Source organism: Dermacentor albipictus, chromosome 1, assembly GCF_038994185.2.
Source record: "Dermacentor albipictus isolate Rhodes 1998 colony chromosome 1, USDA_Dalb.pri_finalv2, whole genome shotgun sequence".
Classification (NCBI taxonomy): domain Eukaryota; kingdom Metazoa; phylum Arthropoda; class Arachnida; order Ixodida; family Ixodidae; genus Dermacentor; species Dermacentor albipictus.
The window spans coordinates 311,076,575-311,103,046 of NC_091821.1; the positions used below are offsets into that span (position 1 = coordinate 311,076,575).

The window sequence follows — 26,472 nt, forward strand, 5'->3', positions numbered from 1 at the left end:
TGAATGTGCAGCGGGTCCGACTCGACCCGCACGACTCGCTGCGCCGCTTGGGCCTCGCTTCGAGGCCGGCGGCGGGCCACCTGACGAAACGGCCCCGCATACCTCCGCAGGCACGGCCGCGTCCTCCATCGCGGAAGCGAGCGACGAAGCACCTCGGGGCGCGTGCAGATAACGCCGCGCGCCCCTCCTCCGCCTGACGCAAGGCGACCGACCTCGGGGGCCGCCGCGTACGAAACGCCAGGCTCGGGACACACCGTTGCACCCGGTGCACCCCACGCACGCAGATGCCGCAACTACGGCGGCGTCGCGTGTACGAGCAAGACAGCCCGCAAATGCAAGAGCTTGCTCGTGGTTACGGCCATCAAATAGCGCTGACGCATTCCATGCCCAAATGTTGACTCGCATACGTACACAGTCTAGCGCAGCCTCTTTTGTGCTGTTACTCTAATGAAGCAAAAGTAATGGAACAAGAGGTAAAGTTACATCTCCCTTCCTGGTCTCGGCTAGACTTCAGGGTGTTTTGCCCCGCCATTCATGACTTCCTGCGTGATGCCAAAGAGCTGCTGTGGAACCTCCTTCAAGTTTAAATCCAACCGCTACGAATTTCTTCTCTTACTTCTGGACCCTTGATATATATATATCCATGGTATTTCTCCTTCTGCTCTTCAAGAACTAAAGCGTTACCCTATAGCTACTATATAACGTATACATCTTACCACCCAATTCCTCGCCTATCCATCGTTGTGGCTTTGTGCCACTGTCGCGGACGTCGTCGAGAGAGATCGCGCGTGCACGCGCAACACCGGAAGTTCGTAGCGGAAGAGGCGCTGCTGGCGCTCGAGCGGCAGCGAAGCCAAGTAGTCGCGCGGCCTTCGAAGACGGCGCGGACACTCGAGGCGGGCGCGCCCCTTACGGCCACCATCAGCCAGGGGAGGACGTCGACAGTGGGTGCACCGCAGCCGTGTGCGTGGAACGGCGTCAGCTGCGTGCCCCGAGGCGTGCAGGCAGAGCGAGGCGGTGACGCAACGCGACAGGACGCGAGAAAGGCGGCAAGCAAGCAGGCGAACACTGCGCAGAACGCGTCCCAAGGACGTACGACGCGCAAATCCCACAGAATATATCTGCCCGACACACCACTGTGAACATTCCTCTTTTTCTCGCTTTGAATCTACGTGCCTCCGATAGTATTTAGGTTTCTATATAGACGTGGGTGCCGTATTGATGAGTACGACAGCTCACGTCGGTGGGACATGTGTCAAAAAGAATTACAAAAAATAACTAGTGAAAGCTACCATCACACTGCGATTTGCCGTGCAAGTAACGTCCGCCTATAGCATAATCCGGCTGGTGTGGAACCGCGCTGCCTGCCAGATTTGTTTGGTTAGTCTGTTTTCACTTTTGAAAGATCATTTGGTATAAATATATCGTGTGTGGCTGACATCACGTTACAAAATGTTACGAAAAACTCAGCCTTTGCCAAGAGATAGCACAACAAAGAATTATACGAACACGCCACGCACGCTGGCACAGTCGTATCAAAGCGCACACACACAAAAATCGCCACCCAAGCACTCCGTACAGATGGTTAACAAGCGAAGCTAAAACGTGCGGCCCCGGTGTTAATCACTAGGTGAATCCCGACGGTTCATCAAACGACGGCTTGGTAGGCTGCAGGATCCTCAGTACGCAGTTGCTGCTTGCGCTCGGCTCCACGAGCTTGTTCTTGGGCCCTGGCTGCAGCATCGGCACGGCGTACACGAGTTCGTTCCCGGTTCTGCTCGCGGCGTTACTGATCGAAAGCTGCCTGCTCATAAGGGGTACGTATGAAGCGTGGCCTATCTATTTCGGAGCCGGAAAAACTGCTGCGCGCGCGCCAGGCTGCGACGGAGAGCAACGATGTCACTACTGGCGTAGCTAATACAGCACCACCACGATAGCACAAGGCCTTTTCACTCCGATCCATGACGTCATGTTACCTGGCCCGACTGCCACATAATCTAATGGGGATGGTCCCGGGCAAGCAACAGTGATTTTGACGTCACTGCTTTCATCACGTCAGCCTTGTCAATGGAAATTTCGGGCTGGATCGGAGTAAACAGGTCTTGTGCTATCTAGGTGGTGTTAGGTAATCACGCGCCTTTCTCTCTTTTTAGCGCATGCGCATGGGGTTGCTCCAGAGGAATTTTCGGCGTGCGTGCGTCCGACAGACGGACGGACGAATCGGCTAGCCATATACAGCTTCGCTGTAAAACTATCACGAGACTGTACAACGCATGCCGATAAATTAGGTGCCCAACTTTCAACGCATTAAATTACCGGCTGCGAATCGCAGCGCCCCAAATTCGATTTCAGCTGCTTGACGAATTTTTTCCGAATCTCAGGAGCTCTCGCGATGGAAGTTGGTAGTCCAGACTGAACTGGATACGTAACACGTTCACGTTATGTACCATACTCGCATCACTTACGAAAAAAAAAAGAGAAATCCTAGGAATATTCGAGTCAGGTTCGCAAGCCCGGACGTCAAACAAGAAATCGGGACCGGATGGGAACTACGGGTCACAGAGCTTGCCCTCAACGCACGGCGGCACGCGGTCGCGGTGAGAAAGCGAGCGATGCAGTAGCTATTTCGCAAAGAGAAGGCGTCGATGCATGCCGTAACTTCAGGCCAAGCTACAGCTATACCCTTGCGGCTACGCTCTATAAATCCTACGCGAGCTGTCAACGCGCGTAACACCTACGCAACGCGTGCGCCCCGCTTCGCACGCAGCACAGCGAAGCAACCACGAAAAAGAGGCTGTGAGAAGCACGGCTTCCGGGGGCCGCCCAGAATGTGCGAGGAAAACCAACACGAAAGCCACGGCGCGCGGGCAGGAAGGGGAGCCACTTTAGATGCCGGCCACGCAGTCGGTTGTGACCGCGGGAACGAATTAAGGAACACGAGAAGGAGGAGCGAGAGATGGGAACCGGAGAGCCACCGCCACCAGGGGCACCACGGCAGGAAAGGACGAACGAGGGACGGAGACTCGGCCGTGAAGCCAGCGCTTTGACAAGAGACACTGGCAATTAAGTTCCCATGTCGAAACGTACGCTCCGAAGCTGAGGCTCCTTTTGTCCGGCCACTGCTTATTGCTGGACAGAACATAGGTAACGGAAGGGTGGTGGTGATTAACGTAAGCGGGCTCGGTAACGTGCCATAACGTGTAGGCCCCGGCGATGGCAGGGCAGCGAATAAAACGGGAGAAAAGTGCTTAACACACTGAGTAACACCGACAAAGTCGAATGCAGAGAAATTGCGCCGGCCAGTTACAGAGAGAGATAACATAAATCATTCTCAGGATGATACCAGTTTCGAGATTTTAATTCCCGAACATTGCGGAGAAATGTATTGGCGCTCGAATTACTTTTGTGCTTCAATGCATAAAACGACGGTTTGTTAAGAAAGTAAGCGCACTTTCAGTGCAAGTTTGCGGCCTATATCTCGTAAATGACGCCATCCACAACTTATTTTCAAGTGGATATACGTAGCAGTCTCACCCGATAGAATTTGTAAATTGCAATATGTGCCATAAGGCAATTAGTTCAAAACCTAATTAGTATCATTTCAATTATTCGACTATGCATTTCAAATTATTATTTTTTGTGCAACTAGCGTCCGTCGGCTTCGAGCAGACCAGCTCATGCACCAGCTCAGGCAAGTTCTAAAAATTTTGGAAGTGTTCGCAGAAACACCCTCTATAAGCTGGAAAAAAAAAAAAACGAAAGGCGTTCTTCGTGTTCAACTGAAGCAAGACGTAACAAACTGAAGAGTGGACAGCAGTGGCGTCCGTGCCGTTCTTTTAGACATGCCCATTTTTCTGTCTCGTTAATTCTGTTATCGGTATACTGCTGCTGCTGCTGCTACTGCGACTGCGACTACTACTACTACTGCTACTACTACTACTACTACTACTACTAATAATAATAATAATAATAATAATAATAATCAATACTTCAGCGTGATAACCTAAGGTCTGAGTGCTGGAGCATGCATACATTAAACGAAAAAGACTGCAATGAAGAAGAACGAAACCTTATTTGCAGAAAAGACTTCGTTGTCCTTAAAACGGGACAACGCCATGTGGCCGGGCCCCTATTCCAAGGCACCGCTGGCCCTCGCCATCCTTTCTGCCCTCCGAACCAGCCTGGGCTGATCCCCGAGGGCAGAGCTGGGATAGCCTCCGGTACACCTCACTCTCATGTTATTCTCTTCTTGCCCTTCGGTGTGAGCCGTGCATTCCCATGCGATGTGGAAGGGTGTCGGTGTGCTCCCACACCACGGGCTTATGTCTTTTTTGTATGTTGTTGGGTAGTATATGTGCAATCTACAAAGGTTTGTGTGTGTGTGTCCGTTTGGAGCCTACGCAACGTCGCAGAGTCCACGGCTGAAAGGTTCTTAAGCGGTGCTGGGTAGTTTTCTTAATTATCTGTAGTATGGCAAGTTTGCTTTTTAACTGGGATCGATGAGTGTCGGGTCCACCACGATATTGCCATCGGCAGCTCGGCAATTAGTGAAACCTCGAGCCGCCTCATCGCACCGCTTCACCCCCGTGCCACAGGGCCCATGTTATCGTTTGGGTGGGTATACCTGACGCTGAGTTCTCTGCCGATTTTCGTAAGCATCCGGTGAGCCTTCAAGCCGATATGTCGCCTCTGATAGTTCAGACATGCGGCCTGAGAATCTGTGATTATTGTCAGTGGAGCGTTGCGCTCTATTCCTTCTCTTACAACTAAGGCAACGGCTCTCTCTTCTGCGTCTATAATGGTTGCTCGCGAAACCGAAGCACAGGCAGTGATTTTACCTTTGTGGTTTACGACAACCACCACCATAAATCGTATAGTGTCCAAGTACTTTGTTGTTTTGTCTATGTATTCTGTTCTAGCCTTTCTCCTTCCTGCGTGTAATGTCGGATCCATGTTTTGTGGTATTGGTGATACCCCATACAAATATCTGATCTGGCAGGGTAGCCCTTTGGTGTTTTCGCGTGCTTATACGCATTCTCCAAGGCCGACTCTTTGAAGATGAGCTCTGCCGGCTGTCGTTTGCACCAATCGACTCCTCTGCGCTATGAGTTGGGCCTCAGCCAGCTCACCAAATGTATTGCGGAGGCTGAGGGCTGTCTTATACGCCATCCTTAATATTTGTTCAGCCTTTTCTTCTCCCTCCCTATTCCTGGCATGGTAAAGTAGGGAGCACTATCAGCGTCAAATGAAACTTGAACAGCGGAGCGCGTGGCCCAAGCATAAGTGAAGATATAGTGCGCGCCGTCCAGTCATCACCATTTGGCCGCACTGCGCGATCACCCTCTAGTGAGGTAATGTCGCTTCAGTTCTGGTTCTCACATTTGAAAGGGAGAAGATAAAAAATAAAAATGAAGCTGAAATATTGCACTTCAAGGCGAGTCTTGTCGCACAGATCGCCGACACCAGAAGTGCTGTCGGCGCGAACAGCGGTGCACGTGGTGCAGTTTGCACCACAGAGCGCAGACGCCTCTCATCCGGCGCCTTAATCGTGCAGTTTCTGTGGCGATGCGAGCAGAAGCCGTGCGCTGTATACACACGCACGCTGCCTGGGTAGGCGCGAGGCGAACGGGGGGAACGGTGGTCGACGCGAAGTCTTCCTCGTGTTCACGGATCGCAGCTGGCCACTTCGAGTTCATGAAACTCGGCCTGCGAGATGAGAAGGTGCTTTGCGAGACCACACGCAAAGCTGCGATGCTCCAACGGCACCTCCCTTTTGTTTATCGAAACAAAAGAACGGTACTGACCCGAACTGGAAGAGACCGGAAACGAAATACTTGACGCTTCCGGACGAGGCAGTACGGTCGGCTGGTAGAGGCGGGCGACTGATGCAGTTGCTTGTTTCGCGTCCGATCCGTATAAATGATCTTCTCCGTAGTTGTCTTCACCGTACTATGCTTTCGTTTCCTGCTTCGTGCTAACATACTCTCTGTTTTGCTTATATTCAATGACGGTGTACAAGTTTCTATGTTTCTTCTTTGTTAGTGTTGCATACTGTTTGAACAACCCTGCTCGTTTTTTTTTTTTTTCGCTCTATTGCAGGCATCGTATCAAAATTTGGGGCTAGCCACTTCCTCCGCTCCCCTCCCTTTAAACGCACATGCCCGCATGAACACACAGCCCTGTACATGGTTACTAATTAAAATTATAAAATAAATAAATAGATAAGTAATTATTATTATTATTATTATTATTATTATTATTATTATTATTATTATTATTATTATTATTATTATTATTATTAAATAAAGCATCGTTTTTATGTTCACGAAACCAAATTCCGCTTGTGCTGCTACGTTACTATACGACAGAGTACGCCGCTAGGGAAGGAGAAGAAACTGGATCTGCCAGCAATAATTTACCGTTTAATTATGCGCATAGTGCTTAAACCCAACATTCAAAAGGCATGTGCACCCGGGGGACGTAGACGCTGCCACATATTGGTCGCAAATACGCACGTTGTTATGTAGTTAACGCGAAATAGACCCTGAGTGTCACTCAAAGCTAGAACAGCAAATATTCGCTGAAATCGCTGTATCGCACGAACTACCACGAAGTGTAAAAAGCAAATGGACGCTATATATGCCAGCTTTGTAGTACACCATAAAAACTACTTCCAGCACGTGTTTAGTGTGAGACTACGGGAAGCTGTTTCGAAACAAAGAGGCATTGCGCGGCCGTAACGTATGTGAAGGTACAACTTTACTTCATCAAACTCATGCCGCAGTGCATAAGGTCAACAAGGTACAAGGTTCTCGCTTGCAACCATGCACAGCGTAGTGTCATTGCGGTCAAGCGTCCCACATTGTTCCCAGCCTGCGCTGCACGTATGCTGTGAAGCAGAAAATCGCGAGTACGTGAAACAGCGAAGAACCGCTGCAACTATATTGACACGTGTATTTATATTTATCGGGCGACCAGGTTTCACCGCCTAACAAATCTTATCGCACAGCGCGGGACGCACTTGCATGTATCCGAAGTTTCTGGAAAGTTATCGATGCTTCTATCCGCAGTCTGTTGTTGCCGAACCTTGTGTTATCTGATTTATTCGCCTGACGCGAATGATGTAGAACTTCATGGAAGGCACGCGGGTCCCAACGATTAGTCTGGAACATTCGACGATTGTGTATAAAAGCCGACGCGCTTGAACCGCTGATCAGATTTTCGACGATCGCCGACCGTGTTCGCCGCTATCGTTGTGCTATAAGTTGTCAAGGGTTGATGGTGGGGTTAATTGCACTCTCCGAACCGGAGGGGATGGGGCGACAACAATAAGTGTAGCCTGTTTTGTGGGCACAGGTTCGCCCAATAAAAGTTTTGTCTATCACAGTATTGCTACTGTGTTCTTAACGTCACCACCACGTGACAATATCCACGCCGGAGCTCGCACGTTCTAAAGAAATCCAGATGGCTGTACAGCTCAGACACAGGTGGGCGCTCGCTAGTCGACCAAGTGCCACGACGAACCACGTCGAACGTCCAATGACACTTCCCCGTATACGAAGCAGCGGCTGGACCTTCCTCAACCCGAAAGGGGCTTCGCAGGGGCGCCCGCTAGTGTGGCGCCTTGCGTGCGCAGCTGGCATGGCGAGGAGACGCGCAACAGAATTACGGGGCTCGCTCTGTGTGAGGACAGCATGTCGTCGCGTACGTCTTTATAATTAGCGGGCGCGCTTCGCACGCACGCAGGGGAGCTTCGGCGAAGCTGCACGAAATCGGGAAGTGAGCGCGCTCGGACAAGCGCTGCCCGCGCTCTCGGGCATGCGAGCGAGCCTTCCAATGAATGCGGTTCTGCCAATACAGAGCGGAGAAAGCGAACGCCACACACACACACACACACACACACACACACACACACACACACACACACACACACACACACACACACACACACACACGCACGCACGCACGCACGCACGCACGCACGCGCACGCACGCACGCACGCACGCACGCACGCACGCACGCACACGCGCGCGCGCGCGCGGCGGGTAACAAAAGCAAATGGGCGCGCGCAGAGTTGCGCCTCTATCGGAGAGGCCGCTGCCGCCAATCGTTTCGACAGCGCCGCGGGAGACCATTAACGGCGGCTGCCCCAAATTGGAACGATCTGGAACGGCCGGAGCACGACCGCCGACCCTTCTCCTCACACACCCCGTTCTCCACTACGGCGGGAGGGGAAAGCCATGGGCACCTTCTCGAGTGCCTGGGGGGCCGCTCGGGCATAGCACTGGGTGCAACCAGCTGAGCTCTCACTCACAACCTCCTACACTCGCAACACGTCGACTTACACGGACCCACTTAACACCGCAATCCGCCACCCGGCTTTCCTCAACCACATAAGATGGCGCGGTACTCACGCGTCGAGTTCCTAGGTACTCACTATAGTTTCTAGCATTCGTACACACGTCAACACGGCATGCGTACGAAGGCTTCTTAGAAACGAAGAAACCATGACGAATCCGAAACTATGCAGACGAAGGTAGAGGGGGGGGGGTCGCTAATGGCAGGTGGAAATGCCCTGCTACTGCCACGAACTCTTCCGCAGCGCAACAGGAGTCATCATCGCTAGGTGTTTTATAGGCGGTCTCGCTCTCAACAGACTGAAACATGCGTCTCTTTGGTGTACAACGGGATCGACACTCTCGTTCAAAGACAATCCACGTTTGTAGCAGCGTCGTCACTGAGCTAAACAACAGAGAAGGATAATACCCCCGTCACACGGACACCCGCAAACTCCATTTAAGTCATTCGTCTTCAGGTCGAGGGAGCTGCGCTCCGTGTCACACGGTCTCCCTTGAGCCAAGGAAGTCAAATGGAGATTTTGGCGAAGGGAGTTCGGCAATGACCATGACCATTACGGCTGGATGGACTACTCTCGTTCCCAGATAGCTACAGATGCGAAAAACACGCTAATAAAATCGTCGTAACTGGCTCACTTACGCATTTTAGCATTATTTATTTATTTATTTATTTATTTATTTTGCATTGGTTTATACGCCACACAACTGGAGTATTTAATATGTTTTTAAGCACATAGCGCCTGTACCGTCTACGCCAATGCTTCGCCATGCCGCGTGGGAAAATGTCGCTCCGCCATTTCGTTCGTTTATCCACTTCGTCACTCATCTGGACTTAGTTAAGCTCGCCGCAAGCAGACGCGCGATTGCACAGCCGAGAATCGCAACTCGAAGCGCACCGGTCGAACAACGCGACCCACGCTGCCGACACACGAGAGCAAGAGCGCAGCGTGGCCAGCATCGCTTTCAACTTCGCTACGGTTGGAAAACAAGTCTTGCGGTAAACTACAGCAAACCTTCTCGCTGTGATTTTATTAGATTACATACTGCGTTAAAAAAAAAACACTACCTTTAACTGCTACTGTATACGTGAGCAGTTGCACGCGAAAGTAAGCGCAGCAGCGCCGTTTCTGCCCCATGCGGCGCCCGTCGAAAGCTCGCATTGTGCCGCGTAGCACGGCCGCAACTCCATTGCCGTAAATCTCCATTATGGAGTTTCATGTCAACGGTGCTCGCGGGTGCCTGTGTGACAGAGGTATAAGACTGCGCGGGTGACGCAGTTTCCACGATTTAGGCGTGTGACCACTATAGGAACACGTTAATAATAATCGTTACTGTAACGGATATCCGTTAAGGGCTGTGCCGCACGAACGCACTGCACCAGCGTAGCCACTGCTACACCCAACGTTTCTTCAAGCACACTGAAAATGAAGAAAAAGAAGACGGCGTATGCGAAATAACAAACAGGTTCGAGATACGTACTTCGCGCACACAGACGCGCGCCTGGTCGGACGTGTCCCTATATAACGGTGCAGGCAGCAGCAAGCAGCACAGTCGGCCGCCGCCTGGCCTCGAGGAAAAAAAGAATCCGGCCGCTCCCATTGTCCGTCAGCGACGAGCCAGGCGGGCCCGCTGCGGCCGCGCATCCTTCGGCTGCCGCCGACCGCGCATGTGAGGCCCCAGGTGACACGACAAAGACGCGCACCTCTTCCTCATCTGCCGGACGGCCAATAAGCCGGCGTACGAGGAGAGCGCTGGGCTATTCTAATTGGCGCGCCTGCCCGCCCACTGCGTGCAACTCTGCACGCGAGCTCAGTCGGGCACATTCCGCTACGTGCGGCAACCGCGCGCACTACAAGCGGTGTACTGCAAAATCCAACGCCATTGTTTCGCAACGCGACACTGGAAGGGAAGCTACGAGGCGTGCTTCTGGCGCTAGAGCCTCAGCAGAGGACGCTCTGACGCGGAAGGACGCGCGGCGGCGCAATAAGGGCAGGTGCTCTTGCTGCAGGATCGTGAGCTGCTTTGACGGCAGCTGCGGATTCTGCTCCGGGGCCACATTATTATGAACTGGAGAACGGATAACACAATGGCTGCACTCTTGGAGCCCGCCAGTGTCAGCAGCACTTCGCAGCATAGATCCCTTTTGCCAAGCGTGGCGTGCAAGGAGGCACGACGGCGAAGGGCGCCGCTGATCGCGTCCCTTGGCGACACGCATGCGCTGCTTCGCAGGCTACCTTGAGAGCACAGAAGGCCCACTAAGAAGCCACGTGGCCACACCTGTTAACAAAATTCTTCAATCGTAATAGCTCCAAAACTCCCAATTCAAACTATACCGTAAACGCTCTCGACGCTTTTTCAGCATAACTGATTGCGATGACGATCGCCAATGGCCTCCGCTTTGAAAAGGTAGCGGATTGGACTCAAGCATGAGTGCTCCTCTTCTTTGTCCCCGTTTGCTTGCGCACAAAAAGTTTCAAAAATGGATTGGGCTCGTTGGTATATAAACGTCACAGGGGAATGTGGCGACAAATAGGCGGGGGTTCAATTGACTGACACACCACCTGCGAACGACAAACCGAAACTTGTCGTCATCTGTCCTTTGCTAAAAAGAAATGCTCTGAACGACTAATGCAACTGAAAATTAATTGGTCCAATTACAAATATTCATTTATCTTTGGCTCCACTACGTGATTAGACGTTAATTTGTGGTTGATAAAGCGCCGTATTATAATTATTTCTACTATCCATAGTCGGCGTAAGTCGCCCAACGATGCTCGCCAGTCACTGTCCGGGCCAGGCAGTGTTTTCGCAAGTAGAACGACTGAATAGCTCTGCCCGCCCCGACTGAGTGCAACCTGTCAGGCCCACAGCCAAACACCTGACGTGGGTCCGCCAGGCGCACAAAACGGCGCCGAGAAAGCAGCCCCACCTGGGAGACGTGCCGAGCTGGAGTGGGTGCGTGCGAGCGGCGGGCGATGCACCGTCTCTCTCTCGGCTTTTGCTGCAGGCAACGCGGGCTCTTGCGCCGCTTGCATATAACCTACACTCCTCGCAGCGCGTCTTCCAATCTTTCCACTCGCTCGTAAAGGCCAAAAGCCGCCCTTCCAAAAAATAAACAGCTTCTTCAAACAAACGATTTAGACGGTGTCGAAAACTGTCGAGCAAAATTTATCACCAGCGTAGGTGCACCTATTCACCAGCACCAGATTTCACGTTCAAATCACCATTTCCCGCTGCACAAGGTTCGCGTTTGGCAGGCTTTTAGCATCGCTTTTAGCAGAGCGCGCACGAACATATAGCCGATATATGGATAGGTGATATAGGTGCAAAGTGAACAAGACTGACATGCGACATATTACACTGTTGTAAGGATGTCTCCAACAACAACAACAACAACAACAAACAACAACAACAACAACAACAAACACAACAACAACAACAACAACAACAACAACAATAATAATAATAATAATAATAATAATAATAATAATAATGATGGTGCGTGTTGACTAAACGATGGCGATTCGATCAGCCTAGAGTACACGAATCAGGCCTCGCCGTCTTCGTGCGGTGCTTCGACCAGCAGGTATATCGGCCTACATATCGAGCGCGAGCCTGCTTTCCACCTGACAAACTGTATGCAACGTTACCTCGACTACATCTCGAGGCATATCGAGGTCGCACAAGAGCGAATATCAACTCCACGTTATTATGAACCGGACGGGACGGGGGAGGGGGCTGCCCATGCAAGCTTCTAATATCGTTTCCACCTGCCTCGCCCCGCCATGCGAGGTGACGAGCAGCGCTAGGAATAGAACGAGAGGGAGCCCCTGAAAAGTGGGGTGGCAGCAGCCGTGGTCCGTTATAGAAAGAAGCCTTCCGGCTCGGTGGCGTCCTTGCGGGAAAAAGAAGCCCCGCGCCAAGGTCAGCCACTTCCTGGTCGTCGCTCGACGCCCGGCCGACGACGCAGGTTTCTTTCCGGAGCGCACGAGCACGCACGCACGGGCGTGTGTGCCGGTCGTCCCTTCACGCGGCGCTCCCACCCGTGTGGCGTGGCAACAGCAGCGCGCTGCTGCGCTATTTCGAGAAGGACGGACGCGCGCAGGACTTTCGGTCAAAGAAGAAGGATACAACCAAAAGGCTCGCGGGTGAGGAGGCTCGAAGTCACGCGAGAAGAACACGGCCCGTGCCACGCTTCTTGACACGCGTCATGCTAATATTGGAACAGTAGTTGACCCGAGCGGAGACAGAATAACCGAGAGATGTAGCAAGCAGGGGTGACGACCAAGGAAATGGCGACGACGCGAGCGGGGGTTGTTGGTAAGGCCCGAAGAAAAACTCGGTGCACATGACAGGGAGCGGGAACGAGTGACTGAGGAACCGTCACACGTCTCGGGGCCCAGCTATTGATGCGAATGAAGCAGACAGTGGTCGCGGTAGGACAGCGCTTTTCCACTGCCGTGGGTGACGACAGCGGCGACAGAGACGCGAGCAGCGTGACACGCAACGAGGCGCGCTGCCTTCCGACAGTGCGGACTGCACCGATGCCAGTACCGCGTTGTGTATTTCGTGTCTTTTAAGCGCTCAAGTCATCAGCAAATACGTCCCTCTTGTTTCTTTTTTCTAGTAGTGGGCAAGATGGATTATGCGGTGGGCTATCATTCGAGTTACGTTTAAAAGAACGACAAAAGCAACGCAGCAATCGTATTTATTATGGCTTTACTTTCTCCAGCTACATTTTAAACACCCCCAAGCAGTTCAGGGTAAACACTTTCTTTGTTGTTGTTGTTGTGCTTATTCCTACGTGTTCTTTTAATATGATTGCAGTACACGGCGCGAAAACGCAAGAGAAATCACCAACAGGCTTCTCTTGCAGTCTATCCTGCGGTCGTGCAGCCTCTCGTGGTACGTACGACAGGTGTACGACACCCTCTGGGGGAAAAAATGCAGGTCGTCCATGCATGAACGACAGCGGGTGGCTCGGCAGTTCTGGAACTCTCGACGCTTTCCAGGTGTCAATGTTTGGGACGTAGGATAACTTCATTTATCACTTTAAGCATTTGACCACCGTTCGGCGCGACGTACGATGACAATGGAGTCCGACACAAAGGGACAGTTACAAATTTGTACGGCTGAATGGGACGGTCTCAATTCTGCTCAAACGGCGCGCAAACGTCGGCCGGTGCGGCTCATCGAACGCGATGGCCCCCGAACGTGTGGTCCCACAGCAGAACGTTTGCAAGCGCAAGCAAGCGCGTTTATCGACGAACTCGAACACATCGGTCAAACAGCCGCCCGGAAAAAAAACACTAGGACTTGAACCCACTCGGACGTTCAGGTTCTGCCGCAAGGGCCACGTCCTCACGATGGCCTCCTTTTTGGGGGGGACCGAAAGAGTCGAAGAAAAGGCCCGCCAGTGCAAAGTCGTGACGCAAGCCCTCGAACAAGGATGCCCATGCGCGACGCACGCGAGTCGCAGACGAATGAATTAAAAAAAAAAAGAAATAAGGAAACGACATAAAGGCGGCCGCGACCTGGGCGGCAGCATCCGGCGGCGCACGAATGCCGGGGAAGCGCGCTCGCATCGCAGCCGAGTCGTAACCAAGACGCAGGAGAGGCAAGGCCGCGCCAGACACAAAAGCGGGAGGCGCGTGCCAACCCGTCGGCGAAAAAGAAACGGGCGGCCCCGCCTCCTCCCTTTGCGCGTATATGGTACGCATATACCCTACGCGTCCACCCACGCGAATCCATTCGGAGGCGCCATTACGGAGGCTGCATTCCACGCTACCCACTCTTCTTCCTCCGCCAGTCGCCAAAGAACGCGTCGGCCTAGAAACGCTTTCACATCGAAACAAATGTCCGAAAGGGTAAATAGAGACGACAATAATAACACGGCCCACAGAAGCGGACGCGCTCGAGTTCCTCTCGCGATACACTTGCCGCCATCTAGGCGTGCTCGTATACGGCACCGTGCCATACGCGGCGATCCCTCTTGACGGCATAACGAGAGCCGACCCTTGCGCTACCAAGGAGTCTGAGACATGTTGCGCAAAATCAGGAGGAGGATCAACTGTCCGGTAACAGGTTGTTGGAGGGATGTGCAACTTGCTGGGCTGCGTCGGTCTGAGTGGGGTGGACCGTGGACATTCACATAAATGTCTCCGATTTCAGTCCACATGCTCAAGTTCTAACCATATTATTGCACTCTGCATTTTTGCAGCGCCTATAAGGTGCACTATAGAGGCCGGATAACCTATGCAAAATGGTAATCCATGAAAAAGTAAGCAGAATAAAACACCATTCTGCGGGTGCAAGGTATAAGAAGTAGAGGTGAGCGAGTACCAGCTTTATCGAATTCGAATAGTAAGTATCGAATATCGCATCGAATAATCAAACGCGGGCACATACATTTACTTCAGAGACATAATTATAAGGTAACAATGATAATTATGTACCACGTATGCTTGCACTGACTAGCACAGAAAAGATAGCCAACTATCACGGACAATTAGGGTCAGTTTTAGACTCAATATCACTCATTGTCATTAAGAGAAGTGCACGAATAACCTTTCAACATCTTTAGAGCCTGGCTGCAAACAAGTATTTCAAGAAAGAGTGGCTGCTCTATGATTAGCTTTCCAAAAACGCTAATAAAAAAATGGTTCTTGGAAGAAAAAAAAGATTAGAATTGTGAAAAGAAAAGAAAAGAAGAAGCTGGTGAAGGACTTGTGTGCCGTAGAAACATGTAAAGGGGATCGCTGCAAGAACACACCACTGGCTATAGCGTAGAAGATAAAACTGCTACATGACTGTAGGCTGAAAAACACTAAATTACAGATAACAAACAAAAATCACAGTTTGTCATGTATGTTTCCGCCGCGAAACCGAAAACAAAGCTTGCATTACCAATTTTGTTTCTGCATTGCTTCGAGGACTACTGTCGTTGTTTCTCTTCTGTTAACTTGCCATAATTAATTTAGCAGACAGAGAACAGTGAGCGGACTTTCATAGACGGTTTCTGCGAAATGTTTGTTTAGTTGCGATACTCGAACATACCGAATAGTTCATTTTCGAATACGAGTAGTTAGTGTGTAATATTCGACTCGTTATTCTAAACCTCGAATATCCCCCTTCAATAGGAAGGCCTAAACACAGCTATGGAACAAGTACAGCAAAGCTCAGACGCTGTTCGCAAGTGATAGTGACGCACTTGGACGAATCAGTAGAGCATATATAGTAGAGTGTTGGAACCATTGCGTCGTAAGCACGAACTCCACAACTCCGCCAACTATACATCGAAGCCACACATCTGGGCCGGTATCATACGAATTCCTTTCGCAAGGTTCTAATCCTTTATCATCCGCCTTTCAAGATCAGCCGGTCGTGATAACGTAGGCGGAGGGCCGCTCGAACCACTGACGCGAGAAAATGAATATAGCATTAAAATAGAGTAGCCACGTTATCTCAGCCCAAAATGGCAAAAATTGGTGAAAGAGGTGTTCCACTGCAGCAAAGCGGAACACGCCAGGCTCAACCCCCCCCCCCCCCCCCCCCCCCACACACACACACACACGTTCGCCGCCTGCCGTTTTCGCAACAGAACTTCGCAACTCAAGCGTGCGCGCAGCTACGAACCCGCTCGAATCTTTCCAGGCAGCGCAGTCAAGCGCGATTCCCGAACACGTCCCGATGTGCCCACCGATATGCAGACCTATGGCGGGAGGCGCACAGACCGGGCACCGGTCCACGAATGCCCATTCGGCCACCTCCTAGTGGATGATGCCAGCTAACGCACACGCATATACGACGAGGCAAACTGGCTGCTTTCGTGCGAGCGGGAACATCTTGCTTCGGTGAGCAGAAGAACGGAAAGACCACCGTTTGATCTTGCGGGGTTTTTTTTGCCGGCGCCGGGTGCCTCGCGCCGGTCATCGCCCATTGTGCGGCTAACGGGGGCTACAATTGTTCGCGCCGCACCGGGCCGGGCACACGCAGTCACGGCTCGCGCACAGCCCAGCAGTCGCGGGCACCGCCGATGAACCGTGATGCACAGGGAGTACAAAACCGAACTGAACGAAAGGACACACACGCAGGCCCGCAAGGAAGAGCGTGCGAGGTAAGTTGCGCGGACATTCTCGGGCACACCTTGGGTGCAGCAGGGTGCGATGCTGTCAGACAAATGGCAAATGTCAGAGACGCAGCATACGGCATCGCGCATGACGTGCACAAGCGTTCGGCGATCACTTAAGTTGTACGTACTACACACACGACAACACAACGTACTGAAAGATTACGAAATCGTATCCGTACACCTCCCGCGAAGTCTTCACGTTAGTCTTTAGAGGATAGCTGTTAACTGGCGAAGCGCTTCCGTGCCTATGACGTGACGGAAATTAGGTTTGGGCGTCGACATCTGGAAATATAGCCCTGGAATTATGCACTCGTCGCGCTACGAAAACGTCTCAACCACAGCGTCGCGCATTTACCATACTGCACACGTGACACAGGCGTCATGGGAACGCGGAGGGAGGGGTCCGTAGAGCGCGCCTTTGGCAACGGTGCCGTCGAGCCCAAAGACAGCGCTTTCAGGCAGCGAGCTTGGAATACTTGTGTGCAGCAGACTCAACGCGAAGCGGCGGTCGGCCAATAACGGCACACGCAAACAAACGCGCATTCCATATGGCTCAAGGCCATTGGGAGGATGCCATACCACGCGCATTGAGATACGCGCGTTTTACATCTTCATCGCCATCTTACGGTGCCGCGAGCAAGCTTGATGGGCGTTGCGTATATCTCAAGTTTGGAACCACGTTTGCTTGGGGCCCAGAAAGCGAGCGCGAGCAGTACAGTGACTCCAACGAGCGTCGCTTCACTGACATATGGCTAGGGACCCGACATGTACAAACACGTCCCGCGAACACGCACTGAAAGGGATGCGAGGGAGATCACTTATGCCATACTTCACACACAAAACGGAACGCCAGAGTGACATTGGTCGCAGTCGGTGCTAGTTAAAGTATAAACCCCATGCAAGCGATCTTGCACGCGACAGCGACAAGCGACGCGATGGAGATGGCTGTCGCGTTCGCTCGTCGCCTACAAGTTGCACCCCATGCGAGCGATGACTTCGAGTGACGTCTCGCCAGTGTTGCCGGTATGAGGGCAGCAATATAGGCGCCGAAACTAGCGTGACGCGTGCTTTATTACCTTAAGTTGATGTGTTTTACTGTAAAAAGCAGCATAAAATATTTCTGAAAGTCTTGCAGTAGGTTCTTATCCTTGCACGTATACAAATTCAATCGTTTGCTCGTTCCCTGCGACAATCGGAAGTACTTGAGTTATGTACATCCAGTTCCGGCTTCGCGCTATTGGCTAGTCGCTCAAAGCACTTCCGGGCGACGAGCGACGAATTCTAGATTTGCAGAACCGAGCGATCGCGCGACAAGACCGAGCGATCTGTTCACGCGACGGCCCGATCCGTCGCTCGTCGCTGTCGCGTACAAAATCACGCTCATGGGGTTTAGCCTTAAAGGAGCACTAAAGAGAAATAAGTTAACCTTCGTAAGTAAATTACCCTTCTTAATTTAATTATGGTGTTTTACGTGCCAAAACCACTTTCTCATTATGAGGCACGCCGTAGTGGAGGACTCCGGAAATTTCGACCACCTGGGGTTCTTTAACGAACACCTAAATCTAAGTACACGGGTGTCTTCGCATTTCGCCTCCACCGAAATGTCACCGCCGTGGCGGGGATTCGATCCCGCGACCTCGTGCCCAGCAGCCCAACAGCATAGCCACTGAGCAACTACGGCGGGTCGCAAATTACCCTTCTTAAATGACAAAGAAATCCATGCACTGTTACCACAAGAGGACGCTTGGCAAGCCAGAAACAGTTTCGAAAGAACGTTCAAGATTCAAGCGAAATGTGTCGCGAATCCGGCCTTTGTTCACTTGGCGGGAGCCCCGTATATTTCCCTTCCACATTACCGCAGCCTGGTGCACGGCCACCAACCGATCACGTGGCTATGATTCGAAGGCAACGCTTTCTTCATTAACATTCACATGCACCACGGGAAGGGAAAAAAAAAATAAGAATCCGCGGGCCACGAGTACACATAATTGGTCGCGCATCGGCGCGGCATCGCCGCGTGCACTTCGGACGGTAGCCAATCGTCCCGCGATGACGGCACACCGCCACACGACGGCGAAAATGGATGCCATGTATGCGCGCACCGCTGTTGCCAGGCCTGCTCGCACGGCCACGTCAGCGCCGGCATTCGGCCAGCGGCGTGTGCGCCAGCGAAACGGCACGCAGCCGTAGCAGGAACGTGCGGAGATGGTCCGCAAACGTACTACACGTACAGGCGTACGCTCAGTTACAGCGCGAACGGAGTACGCGCTCAAGATCGAAGCATTCGATACGCGCTCACCTTGCGCCGAATCGGCAACGATGCGGCGGCCGCGGCAAAAGACGAACGCGATGGGGTTCCACAATTGCGCCGTGAGCGTACGTCTCGCGAAACAACTCCCACGGTGTCTGCTATATACGCTGCCGTGCGTGACCAGGGGTGGGGGTAGCCTCTCTCGACAGCGAGTGTGGCCATCCGTGTTTCGATCGTTCGAAGCCGACGGAGCGGAACATGAGAGCGCAAGCTATAACCGCACACATGATTTTGGAGATAATTAATGAGCCGCTTGTTATCGTGAGGATATACAGTAGTGACGAATGCGACGTTCGCACGCTTCAAAAGTGGCCAACGTGTTCCGAGTCGGCATCGCCGCACCATTCGTTGCCGCCAGCCTTGCACTGCATGCCGCGCGGTAACGCAGCCGGCCAAACGACGACCACCGAGTCGCGTCGATGAACGCGAGCTCTTCCTCCTCTAGTGAAGATTGTACAGCGTTCGAAACCACAAGTGTACTGTCGACGACCAATTTTGGATGAGACGGCTAGCATCTTCTCGTAAGCGCCGCATTCGTTGTGCGATTGCAAAAATTAGCGCGCGCGAGTCACAAGTATACTGGTCAATGTAATAAACAGCGAGATTCGGTAAGCTCCTCGTCTTCCACGACTTTGTCAACGTCGCTAGGGGGGACATGTAAAATTGCATAAAATTTTAATGAGCGTGAAAAACACATGCTCCTTTCGTGTGTTTTTATTTTTTTTTCACAAAAATGCGAAAAACTGAAAGACGATTGCTCACAAAGCTATGAAAAACTAGACAATTTCTCTAAAATTGAAAAGAATATATTCGTTACATTATTGCATCACGAAAGTCCTAGCAGAGCTTCCGGATTCAAAACTTGGGCACGATTTCACGTCAAGGCATTGATTTCACATCAGACCGTCAAGACCGACATTTGCATCGATCTGTGCCCCACTCATTTGCGCTTGAGGCGTCAACGCTTCGCTGCGCAGCGGACGAAGCCTTTCGGATAATGAGGTTCGTGCGCACGTACACAAGTTTTTGCACGCGATCCCCTGCGAGCCTGTTGCGTAGATTGGTGTGCACATTTCCAAACTCGGACGAGTTTCTTTCACGTGCCCCGGAGGAAAGGGCGATCGCCAGCACGCGACGGGCGAGGGGGTTCAAGGGTTGGTCGAAGAAAAGTCCCTGCCACCCCGTGGATGGATGCAGGTGCTTCGCGGACTGCCAAACTCCTTCTTTTGACCATACTTTCAGACAAGGCGAAAGGAGTCGCATCGCAACAGAAGAATTCTGCGGGGAAGATTTTTTTGTGTTTTGTTTTTGTTTTTAAATTTTATTCTGGGTAAAAAAAAAGGAAAAACGAAAGATAAGGGAAGCGTCTGCTTCCCGAAATTGCCAATGGTTTTTTTCAACCGCTGGCATTTCTACGCAGGGGCGGTACTTTGCCAAGGTTTTTTTGGGCACTGAATCTAGCGATCAAGAAATAGCGTCGGTTCAAGGAGAGAGATACCAAGTATTTTTTGAAAGTGTTCACTGAAACAGCCTGTGTAATTCAACTTCGTTAACACACGATTCTTTTGTCCGAAGGGGTACCACGGCGTGAGCGCTGCTACAAAGGGCGTCTCCAATAACGTAACAAAGAATGAAGAATAAAAAGGAGGAGGACGCGGACGAACGAGAAAACTGCGAACTCACAGCAGTACGTATTGAACGCATGTAAGAGCGTGTGCTCTCCTCCCCGCCCTTTTTACCGTCGAGACGAAAAGGCGCGCAAAAGAAAGCCGCGCGAATCGCACGCACCGACTTTCGTCTCTCGGCGCGGCACACACCGGTGTGTCCCCGCGCTCGCGGTGACGTTGCCGCGCAGGCTCGCCAGAACAGCGCTGCACGAGATGCCGAGAGAGCGCGCGGTATATCCGCGCAGGTCGAGCGATTTAAGTTAGAAATTACGATCGCCCCTGAAAATCAGGGGCGTGGCCTTCACACTATTACGTCGGAAGCGACTCCGAGCCGTATAAGTGCAAGATAAAATTCTAAGGGTGCTTAGATAAACTGCGGTACAATATCCGAGCTTGGGACCCCCTCGGAGACCTCGAAGAGAAATACGACGCGGGAGATCTGAGCTCGCGAACTGCTACGTACATACGTCCAACTTACACCCGCCGCCGGAAAGCAAGGAAACCTTCAGTGAGCGCCATGCGGCGTGCTCATTCTATTAGGACGCGAATGTTTCCACGAACGGCGTCAAATCGTTATAATGGCCGACAATGACACAGCGGCTAAAGCGCGCCCCGGGCTTCGCTAAGTGCGGCCCGCAGAAGTGTACGCCAAGGACAAAGCGCCGACCCGTCGATAATCACGCATAGCGGGGCTTTAATCCAGTGCCGACTCACGCCGCACACGACGTCTGTACAAAGGCGCGGTTACGTCACAACCGACACCCCGCTAATTGCCCTCGCCCAGCGCGTGCATGCAGTTCGCGTGCGAAGGTTTCAAGCTGGGCGCGTTTCCGCGTCCTCGGTGCGTAGCCTTTATCCACCCCGACTCGAGGCCTTCGATTGGGGCCCGCTTTATAGACTGCGACCAGCGAGAACGCCGTGCGGCTGTTTTTCAGAGCAGCGAGACGGGGAATGGCGATTGGGAAAAGCGGCGCCGAAACAGCAGAGATCTGCCGATGCAACGCGGCAGACCCAGAGGCTCTGTACACCCGACGCGCACCGTGGCACTTAATCCGCCGGGCGATCGCGCTGCCGCCGGCCGTATAGCGCAGCGTCGGGTCGTTACGGGGTTGCGCACGCGCTTTTTTGGCCGACGCAAGGCCCGAAGCGAGGCTATGCAGTATACACCGTCGCGCAGGGGAAAAGAGAATCGGCGTTAAGCGCGTTTCCCCGTTCTCTTTCCGGGTCACTAGACGCCTGAACGAGCAAAGATTAATTTTCCGCGACCAGCGGCCGGCAGTCGTTGGGGCAAGAGTTCACGTCCACGCCGCAGCCCCGATGGCGCGACAGGCCAGCGCTGCTGCACGAGCTTGTGTACGCAATAAAAAGAAAGAAAAGGAACAAAGGAAATTGAGCGCGAGAGTTATTTTCGTGCATGCTGAACGCCTGCGCACTGCAGCACAACGCAGACGCGAAATACGCGCACGCTACTCTTGCGCACAGATCCATCATCACTCGTGCAGCAGCGCCCACTGAGCGCGAAGACGCTGCAGGAGGTCACCGTGCGCGGGCCACTAAACGACAGATGTGCTACGTCGGATCCGAACCAGCAACTGCGCCACGCTCGCTGCAATAACTCCTCGGTACTATTCCTGGGGAGATTACCACATCCTTGTTCCACACCGTGCGTAACCATTGCAAACGCTTGCTCTCACGGTCATCGTGCTTAAAAAGGGCCGCGCATCTCGTAAAGCTCGGCGCGTTCGGGCTAGAACACCACCACCTAGGTGGTGTCGGCTCGAACAAATCTCCCGGACACAAGTCCGTCAAATAAAACAAAGAAAACTCGACAAATGATGCTCAGTGACACCGCTGAGGCTAACGCACGCAGTTATCGACGTAACGTTATGTTGGGGCCGTAGCGTACAACAACCGCTGCGTGTTATGTACCTTACTCGAAATAACGGCGGCGTCCTGTCAGCGGTTTCCAATGGAAGACTGCTGCACTCAAAACACTGCTTCGAGGGGCGCGCTAAAAGATCGTCATCCGTGTGTGAGCGGCTGCCCTATCCGACGCGCAGCTATAGCGGCGTACTCGTGTAGGGGACAGCTACTATCGCGCTCGATCCATACGAGTTGCAACACGAGAGTCGCGCGTCGCCGTGTGGCAGCATGCCAGCGTCTACAAAACAAATTGAACACCTTATACGTTACGTATACGCTATGCTGTTACTATGTATACTCGTACAGTTTCGTGCGTAATGTAGAGAGTGTTTTATTTAGGCGATACAAATGTTTTATTGAAGAAAGGTAACGAGCCTGGCGTTCTTGCAGACGAGTTTCTAGGCGAGGCGGACATACTTTGGCGTTAATAACGTGAGCTTTAAATGACTAATTACCCAAACATCCTGAACTTTTTTATTACTGCATGCTGTGGGAGCAGTTGTCTAAATGGCTAATTTGAAGGCAAAGATTTATTTTCATGCGGTCCTTTTTTTTTTACATTAAAAATCGCCCCTAATTCGAGATATTCCCCATAAAACTCCAACACTCAAGCGAGGCAACATCGAGGCAGCGCGTCCCGCTGCTCGTGAGACGGCAACGCCCCGTAAAGAATTTGTGCGGGGCGAAGCTTGAATGATAGCATGCCGCAGCGAATCCCGACCCGACACACGGCCGCACATGCGGGCCAGGCAAAGCACGCCGTCGTATCGGTAGCCGGCGCGACCGGCCGGTACGATCGGTTTCCAACGGCCTCGCGCTGTAGTCGTGAAGCCGGCGTTTCGGTATGACGTGATGGCGGGGCCGCCTTTACGAGCTCCCGCGGCGCTCGGTTTCGGTAGTGTCTGGATTCACCGTTGAAATTTGATGACAAATATCTCGCATTAGGTGCGATCTTAAAGAAATTAGGGTGCACTAAAATATGACTGCCTTCAATTTCGCCATATAAACAACTTTCCTTAAGGAACTAATAGAAAAGATGTCTTTAACTAGCCATCTGAATTTCACGCTGTTAGCGGCAAAGTATATCTACGAACTCGTTTGCAAGAACGCCATAAAATAATACGTACTGTCTAAAAAAACCTTTATACTGCTACATGTATGATGTTACATATTTTGTTTATATATCGTAGGTAACTCATTTTTGATCCGTCACTGCTATGTCTCGCAATGAGATGGCAGCATTTGTAAATAAAATAAAAATCCAAAACCTGCTCGATGAGAAATATGCCTAAAGTACGATAGTGTGACTTCTCAAGGAACTGGGCAGAGAATGGTCACGCTGGGAGTGGGGGCGCTCAAGCAAGCGCGACGAGCAATACCACTGCTGTCATTTGCGTCAACAAACGTCGAAAGAAAGATCAAAATGCAAGCCCCTTCACATTCAACACCACTGTCCTGATGACTTCTTTCTCCATCGCACTAAATCGCCACCTCCGCAAAAGCTGAGCAATAACGCGGTTTTGAAACTGCGTTATCGGTCGGATCAATGAATAAACGGGATACGACGATTCAATCGGAAGCCTGACCGTAAGAAGCATTTACACAACATATGCATCTCAAGATCAAGACGGACGGTGCTGGAGCTGTGGCATTCGCACGTGCTCGACAGCAGTCCCATGCAGCCGAACTTAATGAAGCTGAAACTGCACGCGCGCTCAACGAGCCATCGCTGGACCATTTCGGCCCCTCGGATGGTTTCGGCGTTGGTATAAAGACAACAAAACCCTTCAGCATATCGTCGCCGTTACCGTTACAGCACCTGCCATGCGGCACGTATACCCGAATTAGCGCCAGTAAAAACTTCATCCGAAAGAACCTCGAAAGACTTGCTGACGAGGATGCGTTGGTGGTTTAGTTGGTTGACCATTACCATTTCAAATACAGCAAACTTGTTGATACATAGACGAACACTATGCAAACAATTAAGCCTCGTGCTCCGATGCCTGCTCGTCCATGAAAAACGTAATCATAAGATGCTCGCTATGCTAACGCAAGACTATTTTAACTGTTCAATCGACAAGTTATACTCAAGTCATGCTCTGTAACGTGATATCTTAATACGCATGTGCACACACAGTTGCTGCACACACGGAACAAGACACTTTTTTCTGCTGAGGCGCTGCGCATAACCACTCACAAACTGCGAGGCGTCGTATCCCTTGAGGAAGGGGTTGCCCGCCGGCTGCGTCCACGTCCTCCACTTGAGGAACGACTGGTGGTGGTAGCCCCACTGCTGGTAGCCGCCGGACGGCTGCCACGGCGGAGGGGGCGCGGCGGCAGCGGCCAGCGCCTGGTACGAGCCGTACGTGCCGCCGCCCCACACGCTCTGCGCGCTGCCGCCGCCACCGAAGCTGGTGCGCGTCAGGATGTGGTGCTCCTGGCGAGACGGCATGCTCACCACCAGGCGCCGAGAAAAGAAACCCAGCTTCGATGCACGCGCGCGCCTTCACCGCCGCGCGACAAGCCGCCTCACGACCCAGTCGTCGTGGAGAGCCGTGCCATGGAAAGCGGTCCCGTGGCGAACAGCGATCGGTCCCCGACGACTCGACGGAGTGCGGCGAGTCAGCGAAGTGCGGTCTTCGTGTCGTTCCGCAGCACGTGTTTACGGGGGGCACAGCGGTTGACGCCTCTCCGTCACTCGGACGAAAGCGGCCGTAGGGGGGACGACCGCCTCCGAGCGGCCCCTCGAGATTCCGATCTTCGGGAGCACGCCGCGCTGTGACGAAGCGGCGATCGGCGGGCACTTTCGCGGTCTCTCTACGCGAGGCACACACAAAAGTGCGCAGACGGGGGCGCACTTCCGCTTGTTGGCCGCCGGCGGCGGACGCGAAAAGCCGTGCTCCTCCTGGCCACGTTCCGCGTCGTTGAATGGGCGCCCCGAGGAGAGAAGAACCCGCTTGTCGTCGCCTGCCGCCGTTTTCTTCCTGGGCCAAAAGAGCGCTTCCGACCGGGTTCCGGTCCGATTGTCGCCGACAAGGCGACGACAAGGGCGGTTGTAACAGCAGAGGCCGCACTGGCCCGCTTTGGCGGCACTTACCCAGTTGTCTCGGCAAGCGCAACGTTTACGCCACAACGACCGCCGTATCACAAAGAATGGACTGATCTGTTTCCAAGGCGCATCTTTTCTTCCCTGGCGTCATCCAAAGAATGTTATCCGCGCTGCAAGACGGCGGTGGCCATTCCAGTGGCCCGTTAAGACGCAAGAAAGCGTAATAATCTCCACTTGACGCACTCGTCTTCTGTCTATAGTGAAACGTTTCAGAAACTTGCCACGGAACAACATATACAGGTTCACACAGGCGGGCTGCGAGGCAAACAGATGACGTCCAGCAGCTAGTTCGTATCCACTATGACGGTCAGGGGCTGCGCGTTCGACGCTCCTCTCCCGTTTGAACAACGGGGTGAGGCGGTCTTCGCTTCTGAATCGTCAGCCGATCCGGGACAGAAACGAACGCTCTGCTTTCAGCTTGTGGTATTTTCTTTTTTTTCGAGAGTATGGTGCACAGTCTGGCGTCTCGCCGGGACAGACAAGCCACTGCACGTCGGAAAGGAAACGACAAGTCTGCCAGAGCAGTCTGGCCAAAGCACAGACAAAAACAGTCGCTCGACGGGCGCCAGCTGAGGTGGGGAGGCACGGCACGAATCAGCGGCGATGAATCAATAAAGAACGAACGGCAGACACAGCTCCTTCGGCTGCGCAGGTTTCCGGTGAGCACGGGTTCCAGGGGTACGCATCGACGAGGCGAACACACACACACACATACAGACGTTCACCAGCGATGACGGGCACGACACAAGAGTCAGAGCGAGCGTGCCAAGCGTATGGGGGCGATCGAAGCGAAGAAGAAGAGACGGTCACGACTTGGTGGCCTGCTGCCAGAGACAAGCGGGCGCAGGAAAAAAAAAAAAAGAAAGGCGAACGACAAAAGAGGAACGGGCGGGCTAACGGGCGTCGCGTGTATCCGTGGGCACGGCTAGTGCAGAGGCCGACGTCGAAGCCCGCTCGTTCCACGCGGTCTGTC

General features: G+C 52.7%; 1 protein-coding gene across 3 annotated transcripts in view; it reads right to left on the minus strand.

Annotated features, from left to right (window-relative positions):
• Positions 1-26,472, minus strand: part of GckIII (Germinal centre kinase III) — a 201,607-nt gene that overhangs the window by 99,409 nt on the left and 75,726 nt on the right. The window contains exon 1 of one of the 3 annotated variants that reach the window (XM_070531553.1): positions 24,588-26,472. The exons of the other annotated variants lie outside the window; for them this stretch is intronic. Coding sequence (XP_070387654.1) covers positions 24,588-24,842 — 255 coding nt within the window. The 5' untranslated portion in view covers positions 24,843-26,472. The remainder of the gene's footprint in view (positions 1-24,587) is intronic. 3 annotated transcript variants of the gene reach the window in all.